Genomic DNA, 20,700 nt, shown 5'->3' on the forward strand with positions numbered 1-20,700 from the left:
GAACAGGATCGCTCCGCTGCTGTGCTCTGATCGGCTGCTGCAGCCTCAAAGGAGTAAACGGATAGAGCGGCTGGGCCCTGCGAGTCCCTAACGAATGTCATAAATACTAATGACTGCAGTCTCTTTAGTGAGAGGAAAAGCAATTAACACACACACACACACACACACACACACACACACACACACACACACACACACACACACACACACACACACACACACACACACACACAGGAAGCAGAACAATTTAACAAGAGCAATTTAGACCAGAAGTCCTGTTCTATAACGGTGCCTCAATCTAATTATAGATCCCAGGACAGTGGCATGTAGTTACAAGCTGGGATAAATAACTGTTATTTTTTCACTGGCACCAACAGGAAACATTTAGCATGCAGTAAAAATATAACCAATCAAAAAATAATAACATAATGGATGCTAATAAGAGTTAAAGTACCATCACTTCAGATTAAAGTCGAGACATGTCTAAAATTGATTAGGAAGGTAGCAAGCAAAGAGCAGTGCCACGCGACTCAAAGGTGTTGCAAAGGCTTTTCAAATGCCCGTCACGTCATTTCAAAGTTTCGATCACAGGAGGAAGTACAGGGAGGATAACAGAAGGTGCAGGAGAAGCCCGGAGCAGTGCTCTGTGCTGTTAATCTGTTATGACGTCTTCTTCCTGACACCACAGAGAGCTGCTGCTGTCTTTGTGCGGACCGGGATGAATCCTGTTTTTAGTGACAGCTGGGCAAAAAGGGTTCACAACTGCATTCCTGCCAGCTGGTAAGGTTGCTAGGAAAGATCAAAAGATTTTTCCTAACCTAAAAACAAATCCACAAGTTTTCAACGTTTGCTGAGCCTGTGTCCCCAGAGCCAAGGGCCAATGTTCAAAATGATCCATGCAGGACAGGAAAGCCTGCAGAGACTCCCGTGTGATTTCAAAGAACAGTTTGGCTCCAGCATACAACACTGATAACAGCGTTCATGAGTCTGTGCACATGAAATGGATAAAGAGTCACCAAGCACTGATCAACCTCCGTCTGGAGCATAATGAGTATGACAGTGCAGGGGTTAGTAGCCATCAGATCTCCGACAGAGTCACACGCCAGGAGTCTGCTGAGCTCTCGATAGCCAGGATGAAGGTGTCCTCATTGGAGTATTGCTGGATGATGTTGTCATCCATGTTCACCAGGAGCCTGGGAAAGACAGTAAACACATTTAACGGTAATAACTGATCTGGTCAGCTCATGTCTCTATTGCAAATTGATTTCTACATACATGATCCCTCGGCTGTTCTTCACACGGCTTCCCTACAACTTCATTTAATTTCAAAGTTTTGTCCTGAAGTTTGGTTTATGCTAAAATATGCCTTCTAAATGTAAGACGGGCATATTTATTCATCTCTTCTTCTCCTCATTAGCAAGGGTTACTGACACTGGTTGGCATGTAAAGCTACCTTAAGCCAACAAGCAAACAGACATGGAAGCGAGTGAAAAGCAGAAGAAACTGTTTTTATTGAGTTGGACTCACCCTTTTTTGCTTTTTTGGTAAACCTTGGCTATCTTTTCAACAGGCACCGCATATTTCTCAGAGATCTGTGAAGACAAAGTAGATGTTAACAAAACTGAATCTCTCTCTCTCTCCCCATTTATACATGCATGAATTCAATTCTTGCGACTATTCCGGTTTCAGAAAAGTGTAAGATGTAAGAAGGATCAGAAATAACTACTTCTCACATCTTCAGTCTCAGAAAACACTTTCCTGATGAGTTTATGGTCTCAATCCCTAGTTTCACATCTTAAAGCGAAGAACATTACTAGCCAAAAGGAGGATAAAGCACAGGTCTATCTTGCGACTGTTGGATCCACTGCTCATTTTGTGACGTCTGGTTTGAAGAAGCTAACAAGGTAACAACCAAGATGCTCCAGATGATGCTTCAAAAACAGGGCTTTGCAAACCAACAGGTCACATTAGCTTTGACCCATCTACAAACCGTTTGGCAGTGAACTATTGGTTTGTAGAAGTAATGACTTCTGTTTTGTAAGCAATGTATTCTCAGTACTCACAGCCTCCATCAGAGCTTTGAGGGTTGGGCTGCGCAGCATCAGAGCATCAAACACTTCATCACACTCCTTCCTCACATATAGTAGAACTGGAAAAGTCAAGGTATAGGAAGACAATATTAGGTCAAACCATGACACCAACAAGGACAAGAACTCTTAATGAGAAATAAGTTACCTTTTCTTTCTGGTTCCACTCTGGACTTCTTTAGTGCAGGTGGACAGAGGTCTTCCTGGCCAACACATGAAACCCTCTTCATTAAAACACCTCTGATGAACACACATGCAGAAACACGTGTCATTTTATGGGAATGCTCTTGGTTCCCTGACATGTAACAGTTTGTTTCTTCTAAGGTAGAAACAAGGATAAAAACAAAATTAGCCTTTGTCCAACCTTCTGTAATCTTCTCACCATGGAGAGACCCTCAACAATAAACTCAAGGTCTAAGCGTGTGGAGCAGTGTGCACTAACACAAAGCCACTGTGGGACTCACCCATTTCGATCAACTTCTTCAGTGTTGAAAGCAAACACCTGCAAACAAAATAAAAAAAAAAAATTAAAAAAAACCATTATGTCAATTCTGTCTTCACTAAAATGTCAAAACGAATGTGTGTGTGTGTGTGTGTGTGTGTGTGTGTGTGTGTGTGTGTGTGTGTGTGTGTGTGTGTGTGTGTGTGTATTGGAAAGAGCGTGGTCCCTCACCTGCCCCGCTCTCTGCAGGTTTCCAAAGTGGACGTCTGGAATGAAGAGAACGGGCTGGGAGTCCAGGTCTCCAATGCTTTTGAACAGTACACTTTCAGCCCTCTTTATCGTGGTCAACCCCGAGCTGCCATTTTTCCCTAATCCAGAGGCAGTGTGAACTTAACATCTGTTGCCAAGCGACAACTTCAAGTACAGAATTGATTACATTTGCAAACCTTTTTAAGTCTCAGTGTCCTAAGGTCAAGGATTTGTAACCTTGTTTCAGTGGATTTTAAAACAATATGAACAATTTTATTTCTGTAAATAAATTGTAATCACGTCTTAGCAACAAACAAAACCAAAAAAAGGTTTCACCTTTCATACTCTTCCTGAGCTGCTTTTTTTCCTCGTCGCGAAGCTTCCTCTCAGCACCCTGCAAACAGAAAAAAATGTCAGAATATGTTAAAAACAGGTTAAAAAGGTTTATCCAATTCCATGTTATTAGCTCACCGTTGAGCACATGTGCTAGCAGGCTTCTTTACCTTGTCACAGAAGACCTTAATCTGAGTATAGGCTCTGTGGATTGGCCTGCTGCCACAGCCGTTGTTGTAGCTGTACGTGTCGATCTGAATAATCATAGGCATCCCCTTCACACCCTTCTGAGAGGAGAAGTCTGTGCTCAGACAGTTCACAGAGATAAAGACCTAGGAAGCAACAAAAAAAGAAATAAAAACAAAACATTCAGTTTTTTTAATTTTGTGACTTAAACTGAAGCAGAGATGATGATCATATAACATTGCTAAATCCATGCCATGCAGGGCAGGAACAAGAAGCAAGAACACCCAGACCTCCCTCTCCCCACCTTCTCCAGCTCATCTGGGAAAACATGTTCCCAGGCCAGCTGAGAGATGCAATCTCTTCAGGGTGTCATGAGTCTGCCCAGGAGGCCTTTGTCTAGTGAGACATGCCCAAAACAACTCACACAAAAGGCATCCTTGTCAGATGCCCAATCACCTTGATTTGCTCTTTTTGATGCAGAGGAGCAGCTCTACTCTGAGCACCTCTCAAATGACTACACTCTTCACCCTATCTCAAAGGGAGAGGCCAGCCACCCTTCAGAGAAATCTCATTTCCACTGCTTGTATCCGCGACCTAATTTTTTTTGGTCACTACACAGAACTCATTATCATAGGTGAGGACAGTAACATAGACTGACAGCTTCGCTCTGACGTTTCGCTCTGTCTTTAACACAACGGGACAAGGCAATATCTGCAACACTGCAGCCGCTGCCCCAATCTGTCTGTCTGTCTCCCACTCCCTTGTCCCCTCCCTCGTGAACAAGACCCCAAGTTACTTAAACTCCTCCACTTGGGGCAAAAACTCATCCCTGACCCAAAGAGGACACTCCTCACTTTTCTGGCAAAGAAAGTATCCAATTAGTAGGGGTGCAACAATACACAAAATTCATGGTTCGGTTCGATACTTTGGTGTCACGGTTCGATATTTTTTCGATACAAAAAAAATGTTCATGCCTTTTTAATTTGTCATTTATTAAATTTTCACGGCACATTCCGCACCACATCTCTGTGCGTTCATCATTTGTTTGAAGCCAGCTCACCTCCTGCAACTACTTTTCCGAGAATACATGCTTCTTTTGTGGTTCGGACTCCTTCTGACATTTCTTTGGAGGTGGAGGAACATCACAGTAATTGCTTAAAGGAGCTTGCTTCTTCGACATCTTTAAGAGTTCTAAACAAATGTCTGTCCTCCTCCTGAAAATCTTATTTATTTATTTATTAACCTTTATTTAACCAGGAAGATCCCATTGAGATTAAAAACCTCTTTTTCAAGGGAGACCTGGCCAAGATAGGCAGCAGCAGATGTCTCACAGTTACAGAAATTAATCAAACACAGGCAGCAACAACACACATGCAACAATAAGTGAAAGAATACAAATAAAATAAAAATAAAATTCAATAAAATTCAAATAAAATAAAAAGTCAGTTAAAATGACAATCAATCTAATTGAAACAGTTGCATGTTATGGACTTGGCCTCAAGGATTCGTAGTTTAGATTTAAAATCACTTAATGAAATGAATTCAGTCATTTTCCAGTCGTTCTGCAGTTTGTTCCAGGCCGAGGGTGCTAAATGGACAAAAGCTCTTTTACCAAGTTCAGTTCGGGCAAATGGAACAGAAAGCAACAAGTAACCATGCGGACGAAGAGAATACCGACCAGCATGTTTCATTACAAGCAGGGAACATAGATAAGAAGGCAGCAACCCAAGTATCGCCTTATATATAAAACTGTATAAATGAGAGTTCCTCCGACTTACCAAAGCAGGCCATCCTACCTGAGAGTATAACTCACAGTGGTGAGTCTGAAATTTACAGTTAGTGATGAACCTCAGAGAAGCATGATACACAGAATCAACCATTCGAAGACATTGAGCAGAAGCATTCATATATAGAATATCACCATAATCCAGCACAGGCAAGAATGTTGCAGCAACAAGCCGCTTCTTTGTATTAAAAGAGAAACACAACTTATTTTGAAAATAAAATCTCAGTTTTAACTTCAGGTTTTTCACAAGATTCTCTACATGTGGTTTGAAGGTAAGCGAGTCATCAATTAAGATTCCCAGATATTTATAGGTGTGAACCAACTCTATTTTATTACCTTCAAAAGTGGTTACTGATGGGATTGTTTGGGCTCGTCTCCTTGATTTAGAAAACAACATGAGCTTTGTTTTGTCTGCGTTGAGAACAAGTTTAAGCTGATGTAATGAGTGCTGGACAGCAGAAAAGGCTTTCTGCAAGGAGTCGATGGCTTGGACAAGAGTTGAACCACAGCTGTAAATAACTGTATCATCAGCATAGAAGTGCTGATGATACAGCACTTCTATGCTGATGTATGCAAACACGCGTTGCAACTTCATATCTTGTGCCCGTTTTTTATTTTGACAGCGAATGCGCACCTGCGGACCACTTATGTGCAGCCCTGGTTATTTCGCTTGTCATATTGCAGCCACAGAAATTCTTTTGTCCATGAAACCATAAAGCTGCACTTTCTTTTTGCCTTATAGTCTGATTTGTCATAACTTTTCCGTTTTGTGGTAAGCTTTTCTTTGGCTGTCACTTCTTCACCCTGACCTGTCTTATTTGGCTCAGCAGAACTGAAATATTGTGGCGAGCTCAGACAAGGAGGAGACGGAGGTATCGTTTGGTCTTGCTTCCCGTGAGCTAGCCAGGGAGCACAGCCGTTTATTGACATCTGCAGAAGAACACTGCCGCTAGCTAACTGCTCAGCGGCAACAGCACAGCAGCAACAACAACAACACCACCACCACCACCACACAGGGCGCCCTCTGACCCCGGAAGGACACACCGTCGCAGCGAGAGGGCGTCAACCGTCACTACGGCAACATAAACAAAACATAACTGTACAAACAGAACCCTGAACAGCCCTGACCCTCTACATAGCCCCCACCTAAGGGGTCAGTCGTCCCCGACGACCTCATTACCCCACACAAAGTCCTGCAAATGTCCAGGGCCCTATTTCAGGAAGCCGGTTTAGAAAACTCAGAGTGAAAAACGATACTCAGGGTTGAGTAACCCCGAACTGTCCAACTCGGAATATTCGGTTTCAGAAAGGCTGATAACAATTAGTTCAGTCAACGTGGAGTTGCTTTAACCCCAAGTTAAGCGCGCACACGAGGATACATAAAGCCCTGATTAGTGGAGCACAGATTAAGCGAGTCACCATGGAGATGGAGGGAAAGAAGGCGCGGTCAATGTATTTTACAGCGCTTGAGGCCGAAATTCTGATGGCAGCATATGCTGATAACATGCAAATTTTGCGGAAAAAAAGTAACACAGGCTCAGCTGCAAAAGAAAGGGAGCATGCATGGCAAAACATAGCCGACAGAGTCAATGCGTGAGTGTTAATTTAAACATTGATCTAGGGATTTCCACCCATTTAACACGTTATTTTATTATATTTTATTTTTTATTTCATACATTTTATTTTGTGATGTGATGTGAGCGCAGGTGCAACCCAACAGGCCCCAAACGTTCCTGGCAGCAAGTAAAAATGAAATATAAAAATATAGTCCAAACAGGTAAGGTGTAATTGTATTATGAGCCATAGTGCTTGGTCTGTTTGTCCGATGTAAATCAATTGCAGTTAGAGGCTACATTAATTTTCTTTCTGTAAGCACTTATTGAAATTATCTGAGCATTACAAGTACATATTTGCTTACTCTGTGTGCTCAAATGTGACCCGTTATAGCCAACAGAAAAAAAAGCGGAGGCCCGAAAAACAGGTGGGGGTCCTCCACCACCACCACTCACAGAGGCTGAGCAGTTGGCTTCCACATTTGTGATAATGTTGGCAGCATCACATATGATCTTCACAGTGCAGAGAACACAAATTAGCATCCATTACTATAATGAAATAATTTGTCAGTTTGAAATGCTACAGGGAACTATGTACCTGTACATTAATGCTGTGGAAAGACTTCCTGTTCACATAGTCTCCTTCATTTACTGAAGGAGCAATGATTGGAATGTGAGTGCCATCTATACAGCCAATCACGCCTGGGAACCGTGAGAATAAATGTAAAATTTAAGTAGTAGTTCAAGTATCACCACATCATGAATTAAGTTTCGTTCATCCTGATACCTGCAATTTTGTGGAATCCCTCTTTGATAAATCTTGTGGGTCTATGACCGGGGAACACCACAAACGAGTACAGGAGACGTTTCAGTGCAACTGTAACATTCCTGACTGCCCGACAGACGGTAGCCTTGGAAACGTGCTCAGCGTCACCAATATTATACAGAAAGCTCGCGTTTGCAAAAAAACGAAGTGCAATACAAATAATATGTACAGAACTGAGAGAATGTCCGCGATGTGTCACATGAGCAATATTAGGCCTGAGGATGTTATTCAAATAAATTATAGATTGTGCTGAAAAACGGTAACGTTCACACAGAAAATCATCAGGAAATGATAAAATGTCCAAACGCGCTCTAATCACTCTCTCCCGGCGGAGAGCTCTGCGGAGAATTTGGGCTTCAACATCTACTGGCTCTTCAAGGAAGGGGCACGCCATGTCTGACACTTCCTACAGTCAGGTTTCCGACACAGAGGCGGAGAAAGTCAGGGTTAGTTGAAGTAAACCTGCTAGGGGGCAGGTTAGCTTCACGGAGTGTGTCGTCATAGTAACTCACTCAGGATTAATCTAAACTCGCTTTGTGAAACCGAAAACCCAGAGTTTCCGTTAACTCAGGGTATACTTACTCAGAGTTTGCACTAAACCGGCTTCCTGAAATAGGGCCCAGGTGCCCTCTTTTGGCGCACCGGCCAGTCACGACCGGCGGGGGGGGGAAGTCACTCGGGTCAGAACATGGGGTGCCACCATCATCCCACTTCTGACACCAATGTGGCGAGCTCAGACAAGGAGGAGACGGAGGTATCGTTTGGTCTTGCTTCCCGTGAGCTAGCCAGGGAGCACAGCCGTTTATTGACATCTGCAGAAGAACACTGCCGCTAGCTAACTGCTCAGCGCGGCAACAGCACAGCAACAACAACAACAACACCACCACCACACAGGGCGCCCTCTGACCCCGGAAGGACACACCGTCGCAGCGAGAGGGCGTCAACCGTCACTACGGCAACATAAACAAAACATAACTGTACAAACAGAACCCCTAACAGCCCTGACCCTCTACATAGCCCCCACCTAAGGGGTCAGTCGTCCCCGACGACCTCATTACCCCACACAAAGTCCTGCAAATGTCCAGGTGCCTTCTTTTGGCCCACCGGCCGGTCACGACCGGCGGGGGAAAAGTCACTCGGGTCAGAACATGGGGTGCCACCATCATCCCACTTCTGACACCAATGTGGCGAGCTCAGACAAGGAGGAGACGGAGGTATCGTTTGTCTTGCTTCCCGTGAGCTAGCCAGGGAGCACAGCCGTTTATTGACATCTGCAGAAGAACACTGCCGCTAGCTAACTGCTCAGCCCGGCAACAGCACAGCAGCAACAACACCACCACCACCACACAGGGCGCCCTCTGACCCCGGAAGGACACACCGTCGCAGCGAGAGGGCGTCACCCGTCACTATGGCAACATAAACAAAACATAACTGTACAAACAGAACCCCGAACAGCCCTGACCCGCTACAATATATATCCTGCTGCTTTTACACACGCACTCACATAAGCTCAGCGATTCTCTGCGCGATCAACCTCTCACATGTTTAAGCTGCGGGAGATTTCACTTGTCATGTTTGCATAGTAAGCTAACGATTGATAAGACGATGTCAGAGGAATTGGTGCGCAAATTATCATCATTCACCAATCAGTGCTGTCGCTCTCTATACACAGTTCGAGCGATTGCAAAGTGAAAGCAAAAAACAAGCGCAAATTCAAACGGGATTTCAATATGTCACATATTGACAGTGGCTCACCGATGCCAATGACATAATTACCCAGCTACATTTCCGAAAGAATGCAAAAGCATTGACATATATTTTTCCTTCCTATGATAGGCAGACGGGCAGGGCAGAGATAGATTTTGGTAGCCCGACTGGAAAAATCGCTAGCCCGGGCAGGCGATTTTGCGAGCCCTGTATCTGATTGAGGAATCGCTCATCTTTGGAAAACAGACTTTATTACAGAGAAATGTCTCTTTCCAAAATAAAAGCTATACTATACGCTTCTTCTGGGCTATATTCTCAGCAGCATATTAAACATATCAGGTCCCCATAAGGAGAATCATGTGCTAACCGCTGTCTAAATGACTCGGGTAAAGGGTAAAGTTTGTAGCATGCGTGCTTGTCGTTTTTGTCTGCTTCCACTTGTCTTTGCACTAGGGTGATGTCGGTGTAAATGTGCTGTCATATTTGTTGTGTTCCCACTAGTGCTGTCAGCGTTAATCTCGTTGAAATGACGTTAACGCCACAACACGGCAAATCTCTGTTAACGAGCTACTGCGGGTGGCCCGGGGCTGGACGGCCAACACGTTAATGAGCTAACTGCGCTAACACACTAGCTCCCACCCATGTAATTGAGCATTGCGTGGCACATCCAATATACTGTTTTACTTTAGTCCATGGCGCTTACCTTCAGGGTCATAAGTCACATGAAACCCAAAATAGTTCCAAACGCCAGATCTGAATGAGGGTGGGGGAGGTTCAATTTGCCATGTTGCAAGGAGAGCTTAACTTCTGTCTCAGTGAATCTGCGTTCGACTACTCCGCCTAAGCTGCACTGTCGAGCGCAGATCCACTGAGCGCTCAACACAGACAGCATCGTCAGAAGGAAAGTTGATAAAATAAATTAAAAATTTATTTTGTATTGTTTGATACATATGCATACTGAACCGAAAGCACTGTATCGAACGGTTCAATATCGATACGAGTATCGTTGCACCCCTACCAATTAGGCACAATTTTTAGGGCCAAATATAACAACCTCAGTTTTGTCTGAAATTGAGAGAAAAAAATTACAGGACATATGGGTCTTTATGTCTTTTAGACAAGCCAGCCTGTACTTTCATCAATTGATTTTTGTCATCTGGCTGTTGTCATAGATAGATATAACTGGGTATTATCTGTATAGCAATGAAAGAGATATGCTAATAATAATAAAATGGCCAGCAAGTCAGGCCTCATACCAGCATGGGTATTCTATTTAGAACATATTCTTTCTATTATAGTCCTGAGTTGATGTCAGGTTGAATACAAATTTCAATATAATCAACTTCTACAAGCAGAGCATAAAGTACATGCCGCACAGCTTATGGGCACTAGCTGCTGCACCAAAGTTTCCAGAAACTGGCCAATCAGAACAATGTGGGATCTTAGGGAGGGGTCCCTAAAGAGGCAGGCATAAAAATGGTGCATTTCAAATAAGAAAATCTTTGTTACAGAATTCCATTTCACTTTTGTAAACACCTGTAAAGCAATAAACAGCAACTTGCTATTAACTAAAAGGTATTCCTGCATTAGTTTAACCATAAGAGCCCGTTATTAGTCAATATGTTTTCTAATGAAGCTGTATCTGACTCACAAACTGTGTGGTAATGATAGAAAGTTTAGAGGATCCATGAATCACAACAACAGCAGTTCACAGGCCACAACAACTCATAAGCCTCCTTCAAATTCGCATGTGTCAAGTAAAAACACTTCAAAGACACAGAGGTACAAGAATGTGGGATTTTATATAAAGAAATCAACTGTTTAATATTGTTTCAGAACCGCGAGTGTCCCAGATTTCAGAAATATATGGCTCTTCTCCACCCATTCCTCTTTCCCAGAGCTAAAGTAATTGGGCATAGCTGCAGATCTGCAGGTTATTAAAAGCTTGTGAAAAGAATTCACAAAATGTCACCCAAGTAACAGCACCATCCTACCACTATTTTAATCATTTAGTGTGCTCTTTAAGCAATAATACATGTCATTATCTTAACACATTTAATTGCACAATGGAACAGATTCTCATGATTGGTGCCAAATCATCCAAACGGACAGAATTTCCACATGAATCTCCCAGCTAAACAGGACGGGCAGCTTCAGCAACAGGTCGGCAGAGACTGATCACAGTGGATTCATAACTGCGGCTAAACACCAATTTTCCCACTACGCAGCATCAACAGCATCGTGTCTGAACCTGCAGAGGTGAGGGCTGATTGCTGGAAAAGCCTGGAGCACAAATGAGCCTCCTACACACCTCCACAAATTCACACCTCCACAGACCCAAGCCATTTCAATTTTCTCCACAAGCGCTGGACGCATTGCTGCTAGCAGCGTGTGTATGTGTGCGTGGGAGGCTTGTTGTGTTTGCGCGATCCGCATGTGTAAGCGTACCTTCCTAAAAAAGGGGGGGGGGGGGGGGGGGGAGAAACAAAGTTCACGAGGGCACTGCAGAGTGGCTGTTTAGTGCCATCCGCTCAACCAGCACAAACAAACACGAAAACAAGAGTTGTGTGCAGCAGGAAGCCACTCATCTCCCGCCCGAACCAACACATTTCACACTCTGTAACAAGGAGGTTGCCAACTGTTACCTGGCAACAGCCAAAGCATGCAGAAACAAAACATAACGTGTCCACCAAATAAAAAAAGTATAGATATATTTATTTCATCTAAACTGGTGTCAAATTAGCAGTGGAGAGCTACGTTTCTAAAAAGAAAAAGAAAAAAAAAGATTATAGGAGTGACACGAGGCTTCACATTTCCTCACAGTAACCCTATTGTTTTGTCCTCAACCTTTTCCACCTCATTTCCCCTGGGGGGTGGGGTCTGGCCTCATACTGGAGGCTTGTGAGTCAGAGTGCAGCAGAAAGGGTGAGAACCACTTGGCTCACATCTTACAGCACAGCCACACAGTGTAATCAGTGCTTCTAATGACCTAATTGATATTTAGTAGGACAAATTGTATTCATTAGACAAAGCAGATCATATGCAAAACCCAGAAGAAGGGATTATTACAAACTGTGAATGATGACGAAGGGAGGATATCGTCACAGTTAAAAGCTAAATCCTCAGTGCTCTCACTTTCAAAATACCTACCACCTCTAAACAAGAGGCCAGACTACAGGATCATCCATGCTTTGAATATACATACTGGCAAAAATCCAAACATGCTGGTTACATTATTTATTTATTTATTATTTGAGGGGGTAGGGACAAATAAGTAAATACTTCAGCCTACTCCTTTTCAAACAAATAATGGAATGATATTTTGTAATGATTGTGAAGGCACATGTTTGAAATGTTTGAAATAAAAATGAACTGAACTGAACTGAACATTATTTATTTGTTTAACATGCATGAAGGTGCTACCATGGAATTTTGGCCAGAGCTTGAGAGAAAAGTTCAACCTCACAGGGACTTCCTTGAGTTTCACTCACATTAAAAGGACTAAGATTCCTCTAATTTTGCACCTGTAGTATGTAGCCTGACATAAAAGTGATTTAACTACTAATAATAAAAGGTGCCATCCGAGACAGTCACTTCCCTTTCTGTAAGACTAATGGTACACAGTGGTACACGATTGTGGTCAGGTGTACAATCACACACACACCGCTCGATGCAGTACCGTCACAGTACCGCCTGAACACACATTTAAAGCAATTACGGTTTGTGAAAAGCGTGTGCGCCACACAGTAAATATTTATCCACAAACCAGCAAAACGGCAATTACCCGTCTGTCAGCGAGGCAGTTTGAGAAGTTCCCATTAAAACTGGAGCTGAATGGGAGCCCCAGGGCTCAAAACACCTTAGGGTGGACTCATTCTTTAGTGTGTTTGTGGGTGTGTTTACACGCTGTGTGCAATTTGTCTTCATCCAACTAACCGATGTCACGGAGTAGAAACCTGAGCAGGGTTGTTTTCAAGGGTTTGTTGCCCTGTACCCGGCGTCTCTGCAGCCCCAAATAACCTGACACAAAGCAGGAGACACGCCTCCCGTCATCGGGGCCAGTCATACGATCCCTCAACTAGAGTGAGAGTATGAGGTATAAACAGTCCACTGACGCGGTTCAGCACAGACCAGGAGTCCTAAAGACAAAAACTTGCGCTTTTATTAAGCAATCCTCCCCACACAGGGCTAAGAGTTTACGTCGTCTGACCTGTTCAGCTTCCATGGTGTGACACATACAGCCCCCCCCCCTCACCTTGGCTTCTTCACTGACATCCCATGTGAAAGACACAGCATTGTAGGCAATTTCCTCCACGTTCCCGATGTTGAAGCTCTCCTTGTAGTCAGCTGAAGGCAAACGGAGGAAACAGGAGAAGTTTGGCGTCAGATCTGTTAACATTTTGCCTGTCTGGAGGCACATTTTCTTTTTTGTGTATGAATTTTTCAAAACATAGTTGCATAACAAAAACAACTATACATTTATCTTTGTATCTTGCTATATATCTCTATATAATAGAGAGAGAGAGAGACCCTCCTCTTCGCAGATCCTCTCCAAGTCATTAATGTTTCATGCCTCATGTTTGGCAACTGGAACCTTCAGCTACCTCCACAGATTTTCTATAGGATTAAGGTCTGGACACTGACTCGACCACTCCAAGACCTTAACATGCCTCTTCTTGAGCCAATCCTTTGTTGCCTTTCGTGTTTTGGATCATTGTCATGCTGGAATACCCACCCACCCCATTTTCAATGTCCTGGCTGAGGGAAGGAGGTTCTCACCCAAGACAGTACGTGTCCCCATCTCTCCTCCTTTGATCCAGTCCCTTTGGCAGAAAAAACACCCCCAAAGCATAATGTTTCCACCTCCATGTTTGATGGCGGGGACGGTGTTCTTGGAGTCGTAAGCCACATTCTTTCTCCTAAAACATGGCGAGTTAAGTTGATGCCAAATAGGTCTCATCTGACCACAACACTTTACCCAGTCCTCCTCTGAATCATTGAGATGTTCAGTGGTCTGTACATGTTCTTTCCAACTGTTTTCTTGGTGACTGGGTTTCCAGCTGCCTTGAGATCATTGACAAGTTCCTCCCGAGTAGTTCTGGGTTGGTTCCACAGTGTTCTCATTATCACTGAAACTCGATGAGGTGAGCTCTTGCGTGGAGCTCCGGACCGAGGGAGATTGGCAGTTATTTTATGGTTCTTCCATCTGCGAATAATCGCACCAACGGTCGTCACCTTCTCCCCCAGCTGCTTGGCGATGGTCTTGTAGCCCATTCCAGCCTTGTGTAGCTCCACAGTCTCGTTCCTGACATCCTCAGAAAGCTCTTTGGTCCTGGCTATGGTGCAGAGTTTGGAATCTGGATGGATTGATTGCTTCTATGGACAGTTATCTTTTATACAGGTAACAAATTAAGAAGGCTCCCAATGTCAGCTCGTTACCTGGATAAAATATACCTGGGAGCCAGAAATCTTGCTGATTGATGGTGAGCAAATACTTATTTCATTCATGAACATTTGAATTTATTTCTTTTTTATTATTGTTCTGTCTCTCACTGTTCAAATAAACCTACCGCTGAAACTATAGACTTATCTTTTCTTTGTTAGTGGGCAAAGCTACAAAATCAGTAGAGGTTCAAATAATTTGTTCCCTGACTGAGTGTCAACTAAATTTTTGATTGTTCATACTGATCCAAGAACTCATAAAGACATACAGTATACTTATTTAGTAAGTGGTTGAGGCAGTGATCATTTCCCAAACTAGGAAACTGCTCCCTCTGAGTCAGAACAACAATAACAGTTAACATTCCACCGTTTCTCTCCTACAGTAGCATTTTGTCTTTAAATCCCATTACAGGCAGCATGTCTATTTCATTATCTCATATTTTCAACAGTTCACAACACTCCACCATTAACTCCAAATACACTGCCTTATTTTCACTCTCCCACCTTGTCTGTGGCAAGTTCATGCCAATACTTGCCATGAAAATTCACCAGAGTTTATGACACCTGGTTCATTCCTTTCGGTTTTAAGCCACAGGCTGGGGCACGTCTTTTGCTGAACGCACATGATATGGCTACAATCCAAGCCCCCACCTATTTCTCCTGTTAACGTCTATGCAAACATAGACCCATAAGCGTCTTTCCACAGCACTCCTGTGGGAATTCAGGCTTGACTGTTATTCAAATTATATCAGGTTTCAGCTCTGGATATGTGACAGGATTCTCCTGGAGCCTCCTGTAAGACTGCCACCTACTTAGTCTCTCCTTAAATGGTTTTGTGAGGTTTAGGTGAAAATATCTAGTAGTCCCCATCTACACCATTATTGTACAGGTAGTGAGGACAGAACGTCTTACCGATGTCCAGCACTCTCTGCTTGGCAGTGTGCTGCCTTGAGTGCCAGTATTTCCAATTCTTCAGCTGCTCATCTCTGCCCTTGTCGTCCCCAAAGACAACCATGATAACACTCTACAGGAAAATATGAAGTAGAATAAGGTCAAATATTTCACACTACTGAGTGATCAAGTCCTCAGCCTCCTCCATCTTCCCTCACTCACCTGTACAATACTGTTCTGTGGCAGCTCAGAGCCTCCCACGGTGCACTGATCACTCCTGGATAGACTCCTATCAGCTCCATGGGATGATGTCACTCCAGTCACTCCGACTTTCCCTCTGGGCTGATGCAGGGATGATCTGAAGCCGGCCGCAGAGAGCGTCAAAGGGTAGAACTGGCCGCGGTTCAAGTAGGCCATGGGTCCTTCTCCTTGGCGTGGCCGGAGAGATAACGTGGCCTCCAGGTTGTACCGGAAGCTGTCACTGTAAGGACATAATGGGCTCCATAACTGCCATTGGTAAGATGACTACTAAAACAATGACAGGTGAAAGTAAAATATAAAACTGAATGTTATTAAATATAGCCTTATACACTCTTCCTAATATATAGTTTAGGCTTTGAAGTCTAAATCCTGTGTGTGCCAATAAGGAAACTGGACTACAGTCATTGAACTCTTGCAATCCTTGACAATATTAATATTTGATAAAAATTAATGACTTAAGACAATCTTTTAAAATGAAGGACATCCTAATCTAAAAATCAAATTATATACCAGCTTCTTTCATTTTAGAAAAACTCTTTAAGTTGATGCTTGTGCACTAGAAAAACTCTATTCCTGTCATATTATCAAATTAAAGCAATCACAGCCAAATGGAGGAACTTGTTAAAACTTTAAAACTTTCACTCTAGGAGAGCAGATTAATGCTGGTGTATGTGACTCAGTAAAAGAGGTCAAGCAACAGCAGATAGTCAGCATCACCTTTGACATACTAAACACATTACTGTCCAGAGGTAAATACTTAAATCAACATTTTAATCGTTGGGGGGGGGGGGGGGGGGGGGGGTGAAATGAGCAGATAAGAAGATTGCGAGGAACTCTTTAAAGACACTTATGACTCTAAACAAACTTGAGCCCAACATACACTTAACAAAAACTTTATTACTAGTGTCCCTTTTGCTTTCAGAACTGTGTTAATTCTTCATAGTGTAGATTAAACAAAGTGCTGGAAAATTTCCTCAGAGACTTTTTTTTCCACATTGCCATGACATGCCGTGATTTCCGGGGCTGCACATCCACGATGAACATCTCCAGTTCTACCCAAAGTTGCTCCACTGGATTGAGATCTGATAATTGCGGACACGAGTACAGTGAACTCATTGCCATGTTCAAGAAGCCGCTTTGAGATGCTTTGAGTTTTTTGACATCATTATCCTGCAGGAAGCAGCCATGAGAAGATGGTACACTGTGGTCAAAGGGATGGAGGTAGACAGCAACAACACTCAGGTAGTGCTGTGGAGTGTAAGCGACACTGTTGGCACTAAGGCATCTGCAGTGCAAAGAAAATATCTCCCACGCCGTCACACCACCACCAGCCTGAACCGTTGATTCAGTGCAGGATGGATCCATGCTTTCATGTTGTTTAAATTAGGTCTTAACCATCCACCTATTGGAGCCAAAATCATCAAAATCATCCAACCACGCAATGTTTTTTCCAATCCTCTATTGTCCAATTTTGATTCCTACTGTCTTCTTCTTAGCGGGCAGAGCAGCTGTAGCCACAGCACACTGAACCACAGTTCAGTGTGTTGTGTGTTCAGAGATGCTCTTCTTTTTTGGAACAAGTGGTTATTTGAGTTACTGCTGCCTTCCTATCATTTCAAGGCAGTCTAGCCATTCTCCTCCAACCTCTGTCACTTAAATCACCTTTCTTCTTCATTCTGATGCTTAACTTGAACTTCAGCAATTCATCTTGACCATGTCTGCTTGTCTGAATGCATCCAGTTGCTGCCAAGTGATTGGCTGATCAGATCATATTGTGTTAACAAGCAATTGAACATTGCATTGCATTTTGTACCAAACAGCGTGGCCAGTGAGTGTGTGTCTGGGCCGCATAGATTCATTGAAACACACCGAAACCCTGGTTAACCTTAAAAAACACACATTGCAGTTTCTTTAGACTTAAACCCCCACATACACCATTCTTCCAAAGCACTGAATGAGGGTTAATCCAATGCTGAAAATAGTTCCATAAGTTCCGCCTGCAGTGTCATGTTAAGGAAACTGTGACTGACTTTACAGGTTTTATTTTGTTTATAATGTTTTGCATGTTTTGATTTGATAGCTTTACGCAGGATGCCCTTCGTGATGCAATGAATGTGGTTGCAGCTTCACAGAACAATCACAGTAAATGGGGAAACTTAAACGGTGTTTATGTTTTTTCCCCACATGAGATTTGTTGGCAATTTTTTTTTAAAAAGCACCTAAAATTCATAGTCATTCTTCTCTCAGGATAAGATGTGTGCACATAAATGTTATTCTAATTTTTTGTAGTATCGCCATGTTTTTAAACTTACGCTGGTAGACTGTGGTGAAATTCATCGACTCCCGAGGAAGAATTTTTATGGTACATCTGTAAAAGAAGATACTAATGAGCAAACTATTCATGTAAAAAGAAATAATAATGAAAAAGGAGTTTGTATCAAATAAAAAAAAAATCTTATCAGTATCAACAAAACTTGTATAGCAACAACCAACAATTCTATTCAGATTAGGTCTGACCTCTTTTTCCACTGGCTCCTCATACGTGCTGTCCAGACTGCTCCTCTGTTCGTCTTTCAAATAGCCAGTGAGGGACATATCATAACAGCTTTGCTCATACAGCCTCCTTATTTGGTCTCTAGGCTCTTTTTGGCAGGTGCCACCAGAAAATGAAAGTGGCATGGGGGCCTGGCTTTCTGTCTTGACCAGAGCAAGAGGTCCATTCTCTCCACCTTTACCATCTCCTTCTCTAGAATCTCCTGCGTGGCTTTCAGCTCCATATTTGTAGCCCTGCTGGTGCTCAGTGGTTGTGCTGTTGTTTAAAGAGAGGTTAACAGGCAGTGACACCATAGCTTGAAGCTGGTGACCCACCATGTCCAACTTTCCGCAGTTGCTGTGCCCATGAGCAGAAGGCTCTGTGGGCTTAATGGCACTGGGTGTATACCTCTTCTCTCTGGGAACCTGAAAGGATTATGACAAGTCCAGAAGCAATTCAGACCTAAAATAAATCAGATCATTGTATCTGGCAATGTCCTTTATTATTCTTTGTTTCATACCTTATAGTAGTCATACAGCACCCCTAGAGCTGCTGGACTGTTCTCATCTCCATTGATGTTCATCATGGCCTTTGAGGCAGCTGTCAGTGGGTTCTCCAGGAAGATTTTCCATGCCTAAAATAAATCAGATAATTATAAGTGGCAATATCCTTTATTCTTCTTTGTTTCATACCTTATAGTAGTCATACAGCACCCCTAGAGCTGCTGGACTGTCCTCATCTCCATTGATGTTCATCATGGCCTTTGAGGCTTCTGTCAGTGGGTTCTCCAGGAAGGTTTTCCATGCCTCATCCTCACTGCCGAGCGGTTTGCGATGGGCCACCGACACTTCGTTTGGTACCACCACCACCAGCCTTTTGCTGGGAACGACCGATGGGAAAAGACAGAGAGGCATGTTATTACTACAAAGTCATTCTTTCATTAACAGAAGCCAGTGCCAAGCCACTAAAAATGCCCCAGGCTGTTTCTCACCAGACTTCACTCAAATTGCCTGCTCCATGTGGAGCATGTTTATTTAAGTCCACTTTTGCTGGTATATCTTTAAAAATGAACCAGTGGAAATGAAGTCATTCAGAGATATTGGCATGAAGATAAATTTCGTCTGACATCGTGGTAGTTCTTAATTTTCAAATTTTTGTGAAATCTTTCATAATAATGAAAGCATAAACGAAACCAGTAACGTTTATGTGCAGGTACGTGAACGGTAATTAACTCATTCTAAAATAAATTATATTAGTTTAGTTTAGTAATTTGTGTCCCTGGGGGTGTTTATATAGCATAGGCTCCAGTGCACATCTACTGATAGCAAGAAGACAAAAAATATATCTAAAAGGAACTGGACTAAAACTGACAGAAGTTATTATCAGTGATGCTAAAACTTTCTCTTACCTGTCCAGGTCCATGTTGCTTCAAGTCCCTGCTGTTTTCTAGGATTGCTAGAGAAACTGGACTTTCAAGTTAGTGCAGGTAAGTTTGTGTGGGAAACTGCAAAAATGAGCCCGGGAAAGGCTGGCTCTATTTAAGGTCTCACTAAAAACCGCCAATGAAATCCTCTGGATCCTCGCGAACACATTTCCCGATGCCCATAGTGTAAGAAGAAAATGTCCATATTAAAAACAAACAAACAAACAAAAACAAAACAAATCGATAATAATCCGTATAAATGGAGACAGGGGTGTATTCTGTTTGGAAAAGGTGATCAATTAAGACCGAGGTAGTACAGCACCTAAGGCAGGATAAACGAGGAAACGAAAGCTATCCCTGTGATTGGTGATATACTTCTAAGCGTCGTAGTACAGGACTGCTCCCCATTGGTGAATGGAAAGCAGAAAGGCGTGTCTTGAAAAATAGGTAAAAGGTGGACTGCCCAACGTTAAATTATATATAATGTACGTTGTTGTATGTACGTGTTGTTTTTTGGTGGGGTTCTGTGTGTGTTTAAAAACAAGCCCGTGAGCAGCAAAACAGAAAAAAACGAAAACACACGCTCTTCCAACTCAATTTGATATTTTAATTGGCTATATTGGTGATATTAACGGTGTCATAAAATGTATTTTACGAAAGCTTATGAATATCATCTTAATTGTTAATTGGCGTAAGAGAAAACTATGGTGGCTGTTCCTTCGTGTTGTATCGCGACACCTTGTGGCATGCATTTGTCTTGCACCTTGAAGGGAAAACTGTTATACATTTGCTGAGTTCAAAGGTGTTTTGCTATTCTTGTTGTTTCGTTCGGAAATGTATTTTTGTGGTTAAATAACTACTTTACGTTTTATTACGCCAATTTTTCTTCCTGGGAAATGTTCCTCCTGTAAAGAAAGATGGAGCCTTCATGTGCTGTCAGTAAAGCCCCCAACTTGATTCGTGTAGAACTGTCATGATTTG

General features: G+C 42.8%; 1 protein-coding gene across 3 annotated transcripts; it reads right to left on the reverse strand.

Annotated features, from left to right (window-relative positions):
• Positions 1 to 188: 188 nt before the first annotated feature.
• LOC113032657 (grainyhead-like protein 2 homolog) lies at positions 189 to 20,088 on the reverse strand. 3 transcript variants are annotated; one of them, XM_026185672.1, is made up of 16 exons: positions 19,705 to 20,088; positions 19,010 to 19,175; positions 18,817 to 18,930; positions 18,281 to 18,721; positions 18,076 to 18,131; positions 15,725 to 15,983; positions 15,524 to 15,635; positions 13,425 to 13,516; positions 3,282 to 3,443; positions 3,115 to 3,172; positions 2,761 to 2,897; positions 2,552 to 2,589; positions 2,236 to 2,327; positions 2,064 to 2,149; positions 1,528 to 1,592; positions 189 to 1,193 (listed from the first exon to the last, which is right to left on the reverse strand). In XM_026185672.1, the coding sequence occupies exons 1-16, from the start codon at positions 19,716 to 19,718 to the stop codon at positions 1,079 to 1,081; spliced, it is 2,007 nt and encodes a 668-aa protein (XP_026041457.1). In that variant the 5' UTR covers positions 19,719 to 20,088; the 3' UTR covers positions 189 to 1,078. The 3 variants fall into 3 exon arrangements, with proteins under 3 accessions (XP_026041457.1, XP_026041456.1, XP_026041458.1); XM_026185671.1 differs by having other exon boundaries at positions 18,989 to 19,175; XM_026185673.1 differs by lacking the exon at positions 18,817 to 18,930 and having other exon boundaries at positions 18,989 to 19,175.
• Between the last annotated feature and the right edge of the window lie 612 nt (positions 20,089 to 20,700).

Source organism: Astatotilapia calliptera, chromosome 11 (genome assembly GCF_900246225.1).
Source record: "Astatotilapia calliptera chromosome 11, fAstCal1.2, whole genome shotgun sequence".
Lineage (NCBI taxonomy): Eukaryota > Metazoa > Chordata > Actinopteri > Cichliformes > Cichlidae > Astatotilapia > Astatotilapia calliptera.

What these genes read in the sequence shown, in the direction of transcription:
- LOC113032657 (XM_026185671.1), bottom strand. An exon ending in GCTCAGGAAGAGTATGAAAG is followed by an intron (nt 2,898 to 3,114) that starts GTGAAACCTTTT and finishes CCTCTGGATTAG; the next exon opens with GGAAAAATGGCAGCTCGGGG. An exon ending in ACCTGCAGAGAGCGGGGCAG is followed by an intron (nt 2,590 to 2,760) that starts GTGAGGGACCAC and finishes TTTTGTTTGCAG; the next exon opens with GTGTTTGCTTTCAACACTGA.